At 41.7% G+C, this 16533-nt stretch overlaps 1 protein-coding gene across 4 annotated transcripts in view; it reads right to left on the reverse strand.

Annotated features, from left to right (window-relative positions):
* LOC132871743 (CUGBP Elav-like family member 5) overlaps positions 1-16533 on the reverse strand; it is a 472273-nt gene that overhangs the window by 7283 nt on the left and 448457 nt on the right. Inside the window, exon 9 of one of the 4 annotated variants that reach the window (XM_060906213.1) lies at positions 12449-12462. The exons of the other annotated variants lie outside the window; for them this stretch is intronic. Within the exon in view, the coding sequence (XP_060762196.1) occupies positions 12449-12462 (14 nt within the window). The remainder of the gene's footprint in view (positions 1-12448; positions 12463-16533) is intronic. 4 annotated transcript variants of the gene reach the window in all.

A 16533-nucleotide genomic window follows, 5' to 3' on the forward strand; every position in this document is an offset into this window, starting at 1 on the left:
TGCAAGTGGCCAACTAGCTAGTACAGTTTCTAAAATAAGAAGTGTACAGTAGGCTATCTGAAATGAGAAGCTAGCTAGTACTAGCAAGTACAGTATCTGAAATTAAGAAGTGTACAGTACAGTATCTGAAACGAGAAGCTAGCTAGTACAACCCCGATTCCAAAAAAGTTGGGACAAAGTACAAATTGTAAATAAAAACGGAATGCAATAATTTACAAATCTCAAAAACTGATATTGTATTCACAATAGAACATAGACAACATATCAAATGTCAAAAGTGAGACATTTTGAAATTTCATGCCAAATATTGGCTCATTTGAAATTTCATGACAGCAACACATCTCAAAAAAGTTGGGACAGGGGCAATAAGAGGCTGGAAAAATTAAAGGTACAAAAAAGGAACAGCTGGAGGACCAAATTGCAACTCATTAGGTCAATTGGCAATAGGTCATTAACATGACTGGGTATAAAAAGAGCATCTTGGAGTGGCAGCGGCTCTCAGAAGTAAAGATGGGAAGAGGATCACCAATCCCCCTAATTCTGCACCGACAAATAGTGGAGCAATATCAGAAAGGAGTTCGACAATGTAAAACTGCAAAGAGTTTGAACATATCATCATCTACAGTGCATATCATCATCAAAAGATTCAGAGAATCTGGAAGAATCTCTGTGCGTAAGGGTCAAGGCCGGAAAACCATACTGGGTGCCCGTGATCTTCGGGCCCTTAGACGGCACTGCATCACATACAGGCATGCTTCTGTATTGGAAATCATAAAATGGGCTCAGGAATATTTCCAGAGAACATTACCTGTGAACACAATCCACCGTGCCATCCGCCGTTGCCACCTAAAACTCTATAGTTCAAAGAAGAAGCCGTATCTAAACATGATCCAGAAGCGCAGACGTCTTCTCTGGGCCAAGGCTCATTTAAAATGGACTGTGGCAAAGTGGAAAACTGTTCTGTGGTCAGACGAATCAAAATTTGAAGTTCTTTATGGAAATCAGGGACGCCGTGTCATTCGGACTAAAGAGGAGAAGGACGACCCAAGTTGTTATCAGCACTCAGTTCAGAAGCCTGCATCTCTGATGGTACGGGGTTGCATTAGTGCGTGTGGCATGGGCAGCTTACACATCTGGAAAGACACCATCAATGCTGAAAGGTATATCCAGGTTCTAGAGCAACATATGCTCCCATCCAGACGACGTCTCTTTCAGGGAAGACCTTGCATTTTCCAACATGACAATGCCAAACCACATACTGCATCAATTACAGCATCATGGCTGCGTAGAAGAAGGGTCCAGGTACTGAACTGGCCAGCCTGCAGTCCAGATCTTTCACCCACAGAAAACATTTGGCGCATCATAAAACGGAAGATACGACAAAAAAGACCTAAGACAGTTGAGCAACTAGAATCCTGCATTAGACAAGAATGGGTTAACATTCCTATCCCTAAACTTGAGCAACTTGTCTCCTCAGTCCCCAGACGTTTACAGACTGTTGTAAAGAGAAAAGGGGATGTCTCACAGTGGGAAACATGGCCTTGTCCCAACTTTTTTGAGATGTGTTGTTGTCATGAAATTTAAAATCACCTAATTTTTCTCTTTAAATGATACATTTTCTCAGTTTAAACATTTGATATGTCATCTATGTTCTATTCTGAATAAAATATGGAATTTTGAAACTTCCACATCATTGCATTCCGTTTTTATTTACAATTTGTACTTTGTCCCAACTTTTTTGGAATCGGGGTTGTAGTAGCTAGTACAGTATCTGAAATGAGAAGCTAGCTAGTAGTAGCTAGTATAGTATCTGAAATAAGAAGTGTACAGTACAGTATCTGAAATAAGAAGCTAGCTAGTAGTAACTCGTACAGTATCTGAAATTAAGAAGTGTACACTACAGCATCTGAAACGAGAAGCTAGCTAGTAGTAGCTAGTACAGTATCTGAAATAAGAAGCTAGCTAGTAGCTAGCTAGTACAGTATCTGAAATGAGAAGCTAGCTAGTAGTAGCTAGTACAGTATCTGAAATAAGAAGCTAGCTAGTAGTAGCAAGTACAGTATCTGAAATTAAGAAGTGCACAGTACAGTATCTAAAACGAGAAGCTAGCTAGTAGTAGCAGCTAGTACAGTATCTGAAATGAGAAGCTAGCTAGTACAGTATCTGAAATAAGAAGTGTACAGTACAGTATCTGAAATAAGAAGCTAGCTAGTAGCTAGCTAGTACAGCATCTGAAATAAGGAGCTGGCTAGTAGTAGTTAGTACAGTGTCTGAAATTAAGAAGTGTACAGTATCTGAAATAAGGAGCTAGCTAGTAGTAGCTAGTACAGTATCTGAAGTAATAAGTGTACAGTACAGTATCTGAAACGAGAAGCTAGCTAGTAGTAGCTAGTACAGTATCTAAAATTAAGAAGTGTACAGTGCAGTATCTGAAATGAGAAGCTAGCTAGTAGTAGCTAGTACAGTATATGAAATAAGGAGCTAGCTAGTAGTAGTTAGTACAGTATCTGAAATTAAGAAGTGTACAGTATCTGAAATAAGGAGCTAGCTAGTAGCTAGCTAGTACATTATCTGAAAAAAGAAGTGCTAGTTGCTAGCTTGTTACTACTAGCTATAACAACAGTAGCCTGTTTTTAATCATGTAAACCCCCTACAGTTAATTTCAGTTAGCAACTATAAGAAACTTAGATGATTGTAACCAATGAAGAAATGATTTTCCAGATTTTAAACCTTTCACTCTGCCAAGTAGCTTAATGGTCTAATGTTCATTTTCTGGTGTGATAATCTGGAAATTTATATTTAGGAGCTTCATCATTGGTAGATGGGTAGCATGGTGGTGTAGTGGTTAGCACTGTCACCTCACAGCAAGGAAGTTCTGGGTTCGAGCCCAGTGGCTGATGGGGGCCTTTCCGTGTGGAGTTTGCACGTTCTCCCAGCGTCTGCGTGGATTTCCTCTGGGTGCTCCGGGTTTCCCCCACAGTCCAAAGACATGCAGTTAGGCTAACTGGCTACTCTAAATTGTCCTTTGATCAAGCTTGAAGAGGGATGGGCTCTGCCAAGTTTAAATGCCCTAGACACACCAATGACGGACTGTTAAAATGTCATCAGTGGTGCCCCATGGCCTTTGCCCTTCATCTATGGGATAAAGAAGATGATCATTGGTAGAACCAACCGAATATGATGCAGGTATATTTTTATAAGAACATGATTTGTGTGGCTGAGTAAGTTCTTTCTTAGGGCCCAGAAATGTACAGACCAACATCATCACAATGCTGTTACATCACAATCTACTACTAATCGACTGCAGTCAGTACCATGTAGATCACATTACAATTTACACCACTGGAATCAGCAATCAGCATGTGCTTTCTGCATGCACAGATAACAAATCTCACCATCGCATATCCAGATCCTATCTGTGTAGCAACAAAAGAAAAGCTGTATCTCTGGAACCATGTTTTGTCAGATCAAACCTTTTGATGAGACACCTGTTAATTGAAAAGCGTTCCAGGTGACTACCTCATGAATCTGGTTAAGATAACGGCAATAGCGTGTAAAGCGTCATCAAGGTAAACGCTGGCTACTTTGAAGAATCTAAAATATGAAACTTTTTTTTTTAAACACTTTTTTGTTTACCACATAATTCCATTCCATTTGTTATTTCATAGTGTTGATGTCTTCGGTTTCAAGAATTACTTTGAGAATTATTTTGGGATTTGAACTGTATTGAGTACATGATACATTTTAGAAGCTATTTTAAAATCAACCCCCACACACAATGTACAGGGTAAACAGCAGATGGTCCACAAACACAACAATGGAAGGCGATGGCAGCGCCTTTACGACGTGGAAACACAGAAGCATCCATTTTGACATTTAGAAATGAAATAACTTAAAATAAATATGAATTACAGTACAAAGTAAAAATCAGTCTGCCTATTCTGTTAAAGCAGGTAAAGATATTGCAGAGAGAGTTCAATTGAAGTTATGCTGGCCTCATACAAGAGGATAATTGGGCAGATTTTGGGTACGATTTGAGGCTGGTCAGGACTGAGGGTTTACAGATATAATCTGAAAGAAAATATCTCGCAAAGAAACAAATTGAGCTCAGTCTTTATGCCTGCCCTTTTGTAAATAAAAAAAAGCTGCATGTTGAATTTGTTCTTAATGATATAACCACTAAAGGGATAAAAATAGACGGGACTATTTTTTGTCAGGAGGCCGCCATAACTCCATCGTGCATGATGTCATTTTCCGTGAGCACAGCGGGGCGAAATATTCTGTCAGGGATGGTTGGAGACGGATATAAGTGCAGAAGATCTTTATTATAAAGAAAAGTGCAAACAGGCAAACAGTCCAAATCGGCAGGCGTATATCATAAACGGTAAAACAGGCAAAAGGTCGAGCGAGACGCAAACAGAATATCGTAGACAGAAGCAGGGTCAAAAACGAGGAACCAGGAAATCAGTCAGAAAACAAGGTTCGGTAATGTGTCACAACAACGCAATACAGTGGTCACAAGTCCTAAAAGTAGATAAAGAGAACCCAGTTAAACAAATGAGACAAAAATATTATACTCGGTCATTTATTTATTGAGGAAAATGATCCAATATTACATATCTGTGAGTGGCAAAAGTATGTGAACCTTTGCTTTCAGTATCTGGTGTGACCCCCTTGTGCAGCAACTAAATGTTTCTGGTAACTGTTGATCAGTCCTGCACACCGGCTTGGAGGAATTTTAGCCCATTCCTCCGTACAGAACAGCTTCAACTCTGGGATGTTGGTGGGTTTCCTCACACGAACTGCTCGCTTCAGGTTCTTCCACAACATTTCGATTGAATTAAGGTCAGGACTTTGACTTGGCCATTCCAAAACATTAACTTTATTCTTCTTTAACCATTCTTTGGTAGAACGACTTGTGTGCTTAGGGTCGTTGACTTGCTGCATGACCCACCTTCTCTTGAGATTCAGTTCATGGACAGATGTCCTGACATTTTCCTTTAGAATTCGCTGGTATAATTCAGAATTCATTGTTCCATCAATGATGGCAAATCATCCTGGCCCAGATGCAGCAAAACAGGCCCAAACCATGATACTACCACCACCATGTTTCACAGATGGGATAAGGTTCTTATGCTGGAATGCAGTGTTTTCCTTTCTCCAAACATAACGCTTCTCATTTAAACCAAAAAGTTCTATTTTGGTCTCATCTGTCCACAAAACATTTTTCCAATAGCCTTCTGGCTTGTCCATGTGATCTTTAGCAAATTGCAGACAAGCAGCAATGTTCTTTTTGGAGAGCAGTGGCTTTCTCCTTGCAACCCTGCCATGCACACCATTGTTGTTCAGTGTTCTCCTGATGGTGGACTCATGAACATTAGCCAATGTGAGAGAGGCCTTCAGTTGCTTAGAAGTTACCCTGGGGTCCTTTGTGACCTCGCGTACTATCACACGCCTTGCTCTTGGAGTGATCTTTGTTGGTCGACCACTCCTGGGGAGGGTAACAATGGTCTTGAATTTCCTCCATTTGTACACAATCTGTCTGACTGTGGATTGGTGGAGTCCAAACTCTTTAGACATGGTTTTGTAACCTTTTCCAGCCTGATGAGCATCAACAACGCTTTTTCTGAGGTCCTCAGAAATCTCCTTTGGTCGTGCCATGATACACTTCCACAAACATGTGTTGTGAAGATCAGACTTTGATAGATTCCTGTTCTTTAAATAAAACAGGGTGCCCACTCACACCTGATTGTCATCCCATTGATTGAAAACACCTGACTCTAATTTCACCTTCAAATTAACTGCTAATCCTAAAGGTTCACATACTTTTGCCACTCACAGATATGTAATATTGGATCATTTTCCTCAAGTATAATATTTTTGTCTCATTTGTTTAACTGGGTTCTCTTTATCTACTTTTAGGACTTGTGTGAAAATCTGTTGATGTTTTAGATCATATTTATGCAGAAATATAGAAAATTCTAAAGGGTTCAGAAACTTTCAAGCACCACTCTACTTCACAAAGTAAGGCTGCATTCTGAGTCCTTATTTAGGTGCGCTGATTGTGCCTTAATCCCATGCAGTTGTGTGTCATTTGTACTAAACTATAGTATAATATTTTGGTCTAGCATGACTTCTCGGTCTTCTCCCCATGTCCGCGTGGGTTTCCTCCGGGTGCTCCGGTTTCCCCCACAGTCCAAAGACATGCAGGTTAGGTTAACTGGTGACCCTAAATTGACCGTAGGTGTGAATGTGAGTGTGAATGGTTGTCTGTGTCTATGTGTCAGCCCTGTGATGACCTGGCGACTTGTCCAGGGTGTACCCCGCCTTTCGCCCGTAGTCAGCTGGGATAGGCTCCAGCTTGCCTGCGACCCTGTAGAAGGATAAAGCGGCTAGAGATAATGAGATGAGATGAGATGACTTCTCGGTCAGTTTGTTTGCATTTCTCCACAAAAATTATGGCAGTACAGGATTAGAAAAGGAATCAAAATAAAGGAGTAGCTAGTTTATTGCCTGTTTATTTTAAAAAAAATTATCTGCTGTTCCATCTGTTTGATGCGTGACACAGTGTGCTGTCCTGCTGCTGGTGATTTGTGGTGAAACAAAGTCAGGATCGTGTCTGGCTTCAGTTGTCGTTTCTGCCTCGTGTCTCGCTTCTTCCCAGTGATTTTTTTTCATACAAGTCCTCCACAAAACAACCTTCTGTAAAATGCTCACTGCACAATTTGCTGCTTTTTCCAGGAGTAACGTTTTCTTGCCTTACCTGATGAAGCCACCATGAAGGTCTTGGATCCAGGACGGAATGAAGAAGAAGTGTGGAATCCTACGTCACACAGTGTCACCCTCGTTTTTGTCTCCTAATACATCCATGTATCTGACTAATCCAGTATGGCCGCACCCGGGGAAATGCCCCAACGGACTGATGTTACAACTTTAATGGTTTTTTAAAACTAAAGTCCACTTATTTTTTAGTCTAGAACATCTCATATTAATGTATAATGATGACATTTCATAACCGCGTAATTTCAAAATTTCCTGGTTTAATATTCCCAACTGGATTGGGGTCTCCTGGGTTTCAAATTCTGGAATTCTTGAAATTCTGGTAGCGTGAAAGGAACTATGATGGAATATTGAGCAGAAATAACCAATGAGAACGAGCTGATTGGGATGCATTACCAACTGGATGTTCTGTACTTGTGTAGAAATGACTACACTTCTAATGATCACAGGTTTCACTCTCATCTCCACCTCATCTCATCTCATTATCTCTAGCCGCTTTATCCTGTTCTACAGGGTCGCAGGCAAGCTGGAGCCTATCCCAGCTGACTACGGGCGAAAGGCGGGGTACACCCTGGACAAGTCGCCAGGTCATCACAGGGCTGACACATAGACACAGACAACCATTCACACTCACATTCACACCTACGGTCAATTTAGAGTCACCAGTTAACCTAACCTGCATGTCTTTGGACTGTGGGGGAAACCGGAGCACCCGGAGGAAACCCACGCGGACACGGGGAGAACATGCAAACTCCGCACAGAAAGGCCCTCGCCGGCCACGGGGCTCGAACCCGGACCTTCTTGCTGTGAGGCGACAGCGCTAACCACTACACCACCGTGCCGCCCCCTCATCTCCACCTGTGTACAAATAACAATAATGTTAACTTGTCGCAGTAGCTTGCACTTGAGACTAACAATAAAACTTTATTTCCTAATGTTTCCAACCCGTGCTCCAAAATGGACTGTACACCTGTATACATGCTGATTCTTTCTTCTCAGCCATGACTTCATCCACAGTTTTTTTTCTCGTATTTTGTTTTTCGGTGCAAAACATATCTGTAGCACATGCAAATGCAACCAGCTGAGGACAACAGTCCGGCCACATGTTTGTTTTGCTCCGAAGTCACATTTCTGTGAAATCCCAAGTCCTTGGAATCTCCACTCTGAAGTTATTTAGTATAAATACAAAATGTGTGATCCTGTGTTTTGACTGGATCATCTGTTTTGTTTGCGTTCTTACGATCAAAATATTAAAAATCACTTAAATTTGTCATTATGTCTGTGGTCTTCCGATGTTTTAAAATTGGTTAAGATTTGAAAATCCTCTAGTGGCCCCCTGGATATTATTACCCTCCTCCTGTCTGTCCTTCTGAGTTACACGTCGATCCTGAGATCGAGATGCTGACCTGTTCTGCACCTCGGACCTGCCCGATCCATCCTGATGCCCTACGTCTGGCTGGAGTCTCATCACATTGCTCCTGTAGAGGACGGCCCCATATGGACAGTCGAAAGTCGCACTTGGAAGATGGCTCTGGAGACTTACAGTAATGCTTTAATGTCTGAGGACTACAGTCAACTTGCTAACTTTAGGATTGTGGTTGTCATGAACAGTTCTGCACTCGAGTTTCCATCAATGAACAGTTTATAACTTCAACAAAACAGACTTCATGTTAAAACTATAATGAATTTCCTGGTTTCACAGTTATACTTTGTGACTATATAGGACACTGCTATAGAAGCGAGTTATTTATAATCATGTTGTCTGTTATCACCCAAATGAGGATGGGTTCCCTTTTGAGTCTGGTTCCTCTTGAGATTTCTTCCTCGTGTCGGCTGAGGGAGGTTTTTTTTCACAATTAGCTCATGTGAAGCTGCTTTGCGAGAATGTCTATTGTTAAAAGCACCATAAAAATAAACTTGACTTGACTTGACTCCTGGTGAACTACAGGAAAGGTTCTCCTCCTGAAGATGAAGTTTCATGTTTAAAAAATTTGAGTCGCTGAACTAGTCAGTTTTTCCCATCAGCGACATTAATCTGCTCTGCTACAGTATTTTTCTGAGTGCTCACTTCACTCCAGCGAAATTAAGGAATTGAGGTAAAAGCTGCGGTCACCTAGTTTACAACTCTGGAGTATGTTGTAGTGAACCTAATAAACCTAGTAACTGCATTATATAAAGATACGACCCAAAAGGGGCCATCCAGCACAAGCATCATCCAGACTCAAGAGGAAAAATTATTCAGGAAAGTTTGGACACCATGAAGCACAGCACTGCACCCAAAAATGTTCTGATTTAATTTTTTTTTCTCTTTTAAAAACTTGATTGAAGGTATAAGCATACCTGTCAACCCTCCTGTTTTTCCCGGGAAATCCCTTATTTTGACTTATTTCCCGCTGTCTTCCCGTTTTTTTATTTTCCCGAAAATATCCCGTATTTTCACATTATATAAAAGTTCCGTATTTTCACAATATAAAAAAGTCGGTAGGTCCAGAATTCATGATGCGCCTCTGACAGGAGTTTACAGCAGGAAGTCGGGCCACGAATTCACGTCCCCGCCCTCTCAGGCATCAGTAATTACATAACTACGTCCGGAGGCAAGGCTAAACAAGTGATTAGGTCCAGTGTTGCCAGATTGGGTGGTTTCCCGCCCAAGTTGGGCGGTTTCAAGTGCATTTTGGCGGGTTTTGAACATATTTTGGGCTGGAAAACGTCAGCAGTATCTGGCAACACTGATTAGGTCTGAGGTGAAGATGGTGATGCTAATAGCTAAGAAAAACATTAGCCTCTCTTTCTTTGATGATTTCAACAAGTGCGTGGCTGGAATGTTCCCAGACTCTTCCATCGCAAAGAAATTTTCCATGGGGAAAACGAAAGCCTCCCAAATAATCAAAGGTAAGCTACACATGTTTACATTAAGTATGTCCTGGCTAAGACCTCATAAATAGCCTAGTGTAAACTAATTGGTGTATTAACTGTTTTATCCACTCATTATCTATTTTATTTTCTATCTGAAACTTACCCATTTTAAATCATCTATCTATCTATCTATCTATCTATCTATCTATCTATCTATCTATCTATCTATCTATCTATCTATCTATCTATCTATCTATCTATCTATCTATCTATCTATCTATCTAGTGTTCCGAGGCCATGACTATGGTAAAACCATAATAAATTGCAATGGAATTGAATTTATTGACTGGTTATATAATGACCTTTCTTATTTTAACATAAGATACGTATTTTAGCCCTTAATTTGGGAAATAACTGAAAGCAAATAAAAATAAATGTATAGTTTATTCACAAATGCACTCTATAAACCATAAGCATATTGAGTTTGGGTCTTGGCTATCACTAACATGCACCAGAGTACAGGAAATCACAAATACTAGATAGAAAATTGCCCCCATTCAACTACACACCCACTTTTGGTGAAGGGTATGACTTTCCAAAATTTTCCCTTATTTTGAGTTAAAAATCTGGGAAATATCCCCTTTTTTCAAACCTCAAAGTTGACAGGTATGGGTATAAGTCGTGTCCTTCACAAAATAAAAGAAGACTTGAAAGAACAATCTGAGAAGGTCACTGATAATGGAAGCAACTTTGGAAAGGCTTTCAAGGAATTTTGAGGATGATAAGGATCAGATAGATGACTTTGTTCAATTTGGGGAACAAGGTGATGACAGAGTGAAGTCACGTAGAGCCAAATGCACCGTAGTGCCATGGTTGAGTGTTCGGCAGTCTGGAACAAGGCACTTATGTCTCTTTTAGCAACGGAAAAAATGGCTAAAAATTGGGTTGGGGGAATGGAAATGATTCCCACTGTGTCATGTTGAAACTCGGAATGCATTGATGTGCAAAAGACAGTTTTGTGAATGTCTCAGAGTTGGAAAGTTACAGCCTCATGAAATTACCTTCCTCAAGTATTATTGAGGTACTGAAGACACTGGCTATTGCTCTTCACCTGCTCTTGACCTCTTTCAAGGATGGCAGAAATGCGATTTTGTCAGTGCTTAAAAGAAAAAAAACCAAGAAGTCGCTCTTTGAAAAGCAGCCTTATTTGTGTTTTCAGTCTGATGTCATTTGCACAATCATCAATGCGATTGATTCTCGGTTCTACGGTTTCGTTTGAGGAGGCTGTCTGAGAACGATAAGAACAATGCCCACTCAGATTTGTTGATTGAAGCAGTCATGGGAAACTCACAATGGATGATTTTGACTTTGAAAGTTTCGAGAAGGACTCAAAGAGTGGACCAAAAAAAGAAGACAAAGTCATGAAGGTTTTTTTTTTTTTGTAGAGTTCTAAATAAAATCACTGAATGACTTTGCTATGGTTATGTACTTGTCCATCAAGTACCACATGAGCCTTTGCCTTTGAGTGCCGCAGTGCGACCTTTGACAAAGGATCCTGCTGTTGTTAGAAATATAGATGACTAAAAGCAAAGCTGTGTGAACCTACACTGACCATTCTGTTAAAGCGCTGCGAATTTGGGTCGGAAAATTTCACTTAACTGCCTACTTACTGTATATTCTCGGTTTTTAAGTAAACAGTCCTTAACTGCTGCACAGACGCTCACAGGCCACTTTATTAGGAACACCCATCCACCTGCAGTTTTATGCAGTTCTCTGATCAGCCGATCCCTTGCACTCATAGCAACTCTTTACAACCGTGGTGAGCAGAAAAGCATGTCATCATGCAACATTTCACTCAAATCTAAACTTCTGAGCTGAAACACAAGCTTTCGGGCCTTTTTAGAATCAAACCCTAAATTCTGATCGAGTCTCTGATGGCCTTCAATTCGAACATGCCTCAAAGTGCATAACTTCAAAACTAAAAGTATGAGACCTAAACGTCTATACAAAAACAAGCTCTATTTTTAATTCCTAAAAGCACAGTCTATGACATGTCTTCCTATTCCTTCGAGATTATTTATACCAAATCCCTCGACATCATCAATGGGAGCAAAGAGCAGAAGTTTGAACTTCACAAAAATTTTTTTTCGAACAGCAGTGTGAGAGATAAAACATGACGAGGTATGCGGTGAGAGTAAAATAATCAGCAGTAAGTAAGGGATAATGCACAATTACTGCGAAATAAACCCCGACAGGGTGACACAGGACACTGATGCAAAGTGAAGAGGTCTTGAATTACCATGAAGGGGTTTAATTCTCAATAACGTCCAGTGTACACTCACCAGCCACTTTATTAGAAACACCCATCCACCTGCTGTTTTATGCGGTTCTGTAATCAGCCGATCCCTTGACAGCAGCACGATGCATCAAATCATGCAGATACAAATCAAGAGCTTCAGTTAATGTTCACTTCAAACATCAGAATGGGAAAAGTTGTGATCTCAAAGTATGACTTTCATTTCACTGTGGCATGGGTGTTGGTTTGAGCCAGATGGACTGGTTTGAGTATTTCAGAAACTGCTGATCTCCTGGGGTTTTCACACATAGCAGTCTCTAGAGTTTACAAAGAATGGTGCGAGAAAAAAAAAACACTGAGTGAACGATAGTTCTGTGAGTGGAAATGTCTTGTTGATAAGAGAGAGAGGTCAGAGGAAAATGGCCAGATTGGTTCGAGCTGCCAGGAAGGATATAGCAACTCTTTACAACCGTGGTGAGCAGAAAAGCATCTCAGCATGCAATAGCAGAAGAGCACATTGGGTTCCACTCCTGCAGCCAAGAACAGGAATCTTACAATCAAGAACAAGTTCCTATTAAAGTGGCCAGTGAGTGTATTTGTAAAATTTAATTGGTTTAATCTGTCATGACTAGCATCCTTGCAGTTGCTTCGTTCTGTTCTGCCCTGTTTTGATACGGCGCCCTCTTGCTATTGTATTTTCACTGATTTTCCCCTGAGTTTCTCTGCACTTCATTTTTTTCCCTCATAATTATAGTGTCTGCTCCAGGTTTTGACCCTTCCTGCCCTCAGTATTTCAAGTCCAATCTTCTATTCATTCCTAAAGGCAGGGTAGGTAATTTATTTGAGAAGCATTTTTGTTTTATTTCTTGAAATTCTCTTTACATCTCGACAGCAGTGAATAAACCAAATGCTCTGACAACCAAAAGAAAAAAGTCCATCATCTGTGGCAGTCGTAGGGCTGTGAAAAACCCGTCCAGTCATTTCATTTGGTCTCGGTGAGATGACTGGATGGCCTACGTGCCTGTCTACCTACCTACCTGTGCTCACTCTGCTTGTGCACTCATTGTGCGTGAATGGAATCTTCCATAAGGCTAGGCAGACATATGACAGACATATTGCTCAAGCTAGCAAGCTAGATGACAGCTCCGAGTACTGACAACAGCCATGTTTGTTGTTTACATTATGATGCACCATGCTCCTCCTCCTCCTCCCAACGCTCTCTCTTGTGGACTTGTTCCACCCACTAAATTTCTGTCAACCCTCCCTTCAAAGCCACTGCTCTAAAACACATGAAAGTGCACTGCCTGACTACAGCTGGAGGTAGCTGTCGTTAGGCGGTGCGCGTTCATGTGTTTTAGAGGAGTGGCTTTGGAGGGAGAGCTGTAGTCAGGCGGTGCACGTTCATGTGTTTTAGAGCAGTGGCTTTGGAGGGAGAGCTGTAGTCAGGCGGTGCGTGTTCGTGTGCTTTAGAGGAGTGGCTTTGAAGGGAGAGCTGTATTCAGGCGGTGCGTGTTCATGTGTTTTAAAGCAGTGGCTTTGGATTGAGAGCTGTAGTCAGGCGGTGCGCGTTCATGTGTTTTAGAGCAGTGGCTTTGGAGGGAGAACTGTATTCAGGCGGTGCGTGTTCATGTGCTTTAGAGGAGTGGCTTTGGAGGGAGAGCTGTAGTCAGGCGGTGCATGTTCATGTGTTTTAAAGCAGTGGCTTTGGATTGAGAGCTGTAGTCAGGCGGTGCGCGTTCACGTGTTTTAAAGCAGTGGCTTTGGATTGAGAGCTGTAGTCAGGCGGTGCGCGTTCATGTGCTTTAGAGGAGTGGCTTTGGAGGGAGAGCTGTATTCAGGCGGTGCGTGTTCATGTGCTTTAGAGGAGTGGCTTTGGAGAGAGAGCTGTAGTCAGGAGGTGTGCGTTCATGTGTTTTAGAGCAGTGGCTTTGGAGGGAGAGCTGTATTCAGGCGGTGCGTGTTCATGTGCTTTAGAGGAGTGGCTTTGGAGGGAGAGCTCTATTCAGGCGGTGCGCGTTCATGTGCTTTAGAGGAGTGGCTTTGGAGGGAGAGCCGTATTCAGGCGGTGCGCCTTCATGTGCTTTAGAGGAGTGGCTTTGGAGGGAGAGCTGTATTCAGGCGGTGCACGTTCATGTGTTTTAAAGCAGTGGCTTTGGATTGAGAGCTGTAGTCAGGCGGTGCGCGTTCATGTGTTTTAAAGCAGTGGCTTTGTATTGAGAGCTGTAGTCAGGCGGTGCATGTTCATGTGCTTTAGAGGAGTGGCTTTGGAGGGAGAGCTGTATTCAGGCGGTGCGTGTTCATGTGCTTTAGAGGAGTGGCTTTGGATTGAGAGCTGTAGTCAGGCGGTGCGCGTTCATGTGTTTTAGAGCAGTGGCTTTGGAGGGAGAGCTGTATTCAGCCGGTGCTTAAGCCAGAAAAATTGTCATACCGATGTCACGGCTCGCTTGTGATTGATTTTCCAAGCCTGTCCTGCTGTGATCTTTATCTCTGCTACAAAACTATGATGATGGGTTGATCTGGTTCACGTTTAACCAATTTCATGTAAAGCTTACAAGTTTGTATCCTGTATTCAACTCCCACTCCAGCATTTTACAAAATTTGGTTTGAAATGATCCTGATTATATTCTTATACTCACTAGTATAACACTTTTCTCTAACCGTACTTTCTCCTTTTTTTCTCTACCAATTCCCTTCCTCTAGTATGACCGGACTACTGACCGGCCAGGATGAAGGCTAACTCGTGCTTCCTCCATGACATCTTTTCAAACTGTTGCTCATGCTAAATGAACACTCTTGATGGAAAGTGCAAATCAGGTATGTTTGATTGACAGGGGCGCGAGTATTGACATCCCGCCCACACAGAGATCACAGCTAACTTTTGCTTTCTTTCTCTCTTATCAATATCAATTGCATGAGCTTCTAGTCTGTTTGTGCTATTCGGATCCTAACGCATTCTATACAAAAAGTAATTACCCATTATGATGCATTACACAAAGCAAACTTACGACCAGTAACACCAAAGGACAGTGTGACTTCAGTTGGATTGATGATGCAGCACAGTTGCATTGAAAATGTGCCATGTGGCAATTCTTTTCATATATTTTAAAGGAATACATTACTGAATACATTTTGGAGTACGGTATATTCAGCATTCAGTCATCAATACCATTTTCAAAGGGTTTCGCACAGGCCTGGTTCCAACACACCACCACCACGATCCTTCACAGAGGCATTCATACTGACACTGACTGATACTGCTGAGCCTGCACAAAACAAAGTGTACTTATTGTAGGTCTGCTAAACACACAGTATGCCCCACATTCGTGGGTGCGAGTGTGTGAATATGCTAATGAGTGACAGGCCGGGTCCTGTACATAATCATCAGGATTTTACACTGTGTGCCATTCAGATCGTGCGACTCCGAATAGAGCTGACTGACTCATTTGGTACATGAGATCACACCTAGGTTAGTGCTATTTCTGTCAGCGAAGCTTGGCAGAATTTTGAAAACATTGCACAGCTCTCACTGATTACCTGTACAATGATTATCTATTTCGGGACTTTTCGAAATTTGACTCTTAATTTAGTGTGTTAGGAAAGGTTTAGTCCTGAATGTCCTTTCATCAGGAAACGCTGCGTCTTTTTTGGAGGTATTATAAATACCTGGGCGGCACGGTGGTGTAGTGGTTAGCGCTGTCGCCTCACAGCAAGAAGGTCCGGGTTCGAGCCTCGTGGCCGGTGAGGGCCTTTCTGTGTGGAGTTTGCATGTTCTCCCCATGTCCGCGTGGGTTTCCTCCGGGTGCTCCGGTTTCCCCCACAGTCCAAAGACATGCAGGTTAGGTTAACTGGTGACTCTAAATTGACCGTAGGTGTGAATGTGAGTGTGAATGGTTGTCTGTGTCTATGTGTCAGCCCTGTGATGACCTGGCGACTTGTCCAGGGTGTACCCCGCCTTTCGCCCGTAGTCAGCTGGGATAGGCTCCAGCTTGCCTGCGACCCTGTAGAAGGATAAAGCGGCTAGAGATAATGAGATGAGATGAGATTATAAATACCTGAACTCACTGACACTATGATAGCTGATATTTTGTTTTGGATTGTTAAGTTTGAAAGATCGAGTCTTTGACAAAAGCAAGCTAAGGATATACAGTAATTAAAACTTGTCTTGAATGTATATGAACAGTTTCACCTATGGATCCAAATAGTCATAAAAAACATTTATTTCAGATTATTTTACAAGGAAGTCTTGGCACCCTATTTTTTTTTCATGTAAACTTTGTTACAGATTTCTATTTTATGACTCCTACATTATCGAGTCAGTACAAAAACATTTTAGTGTCCAAACCTTCGTTTTCCAGCACAAAATTAAATGTTACAGAAAGAAAATGTTTGTACCTGAGCAGCACATTACATAAAAGAGCACTTTTCAGATTAAAAAAGAAAACATAACGAAGGCTACCGGGTTTTGGGGCAAAATTAAGACGCGAATGTGACAGTCAGTGTCCAGAAGAACTGTGGCTGGTTCTGTAAGATGCTCAGTAAAACCTACAGCTCATTTCCGCATAAAACTGCACTCACTGGACCTGAGACTGCTATTTTTTTTA

Source organism: Neoarius graeffei, chromosome 23 (genome assembly GCF_027579695.1).
Source record: "Neoarius graeffei isolate fNeoGra1 chromosome 23, fNeoGra1.pri, whole genome shotgun sequence".
In the NCBI taxonomy this organism is placed as follows: domain Eukaryota; kingdom Metazoa; phylum Chordata; class Actinopteri; order Siluriformes; family Ariidae; genus Neoarius; species Neoarius graeffei.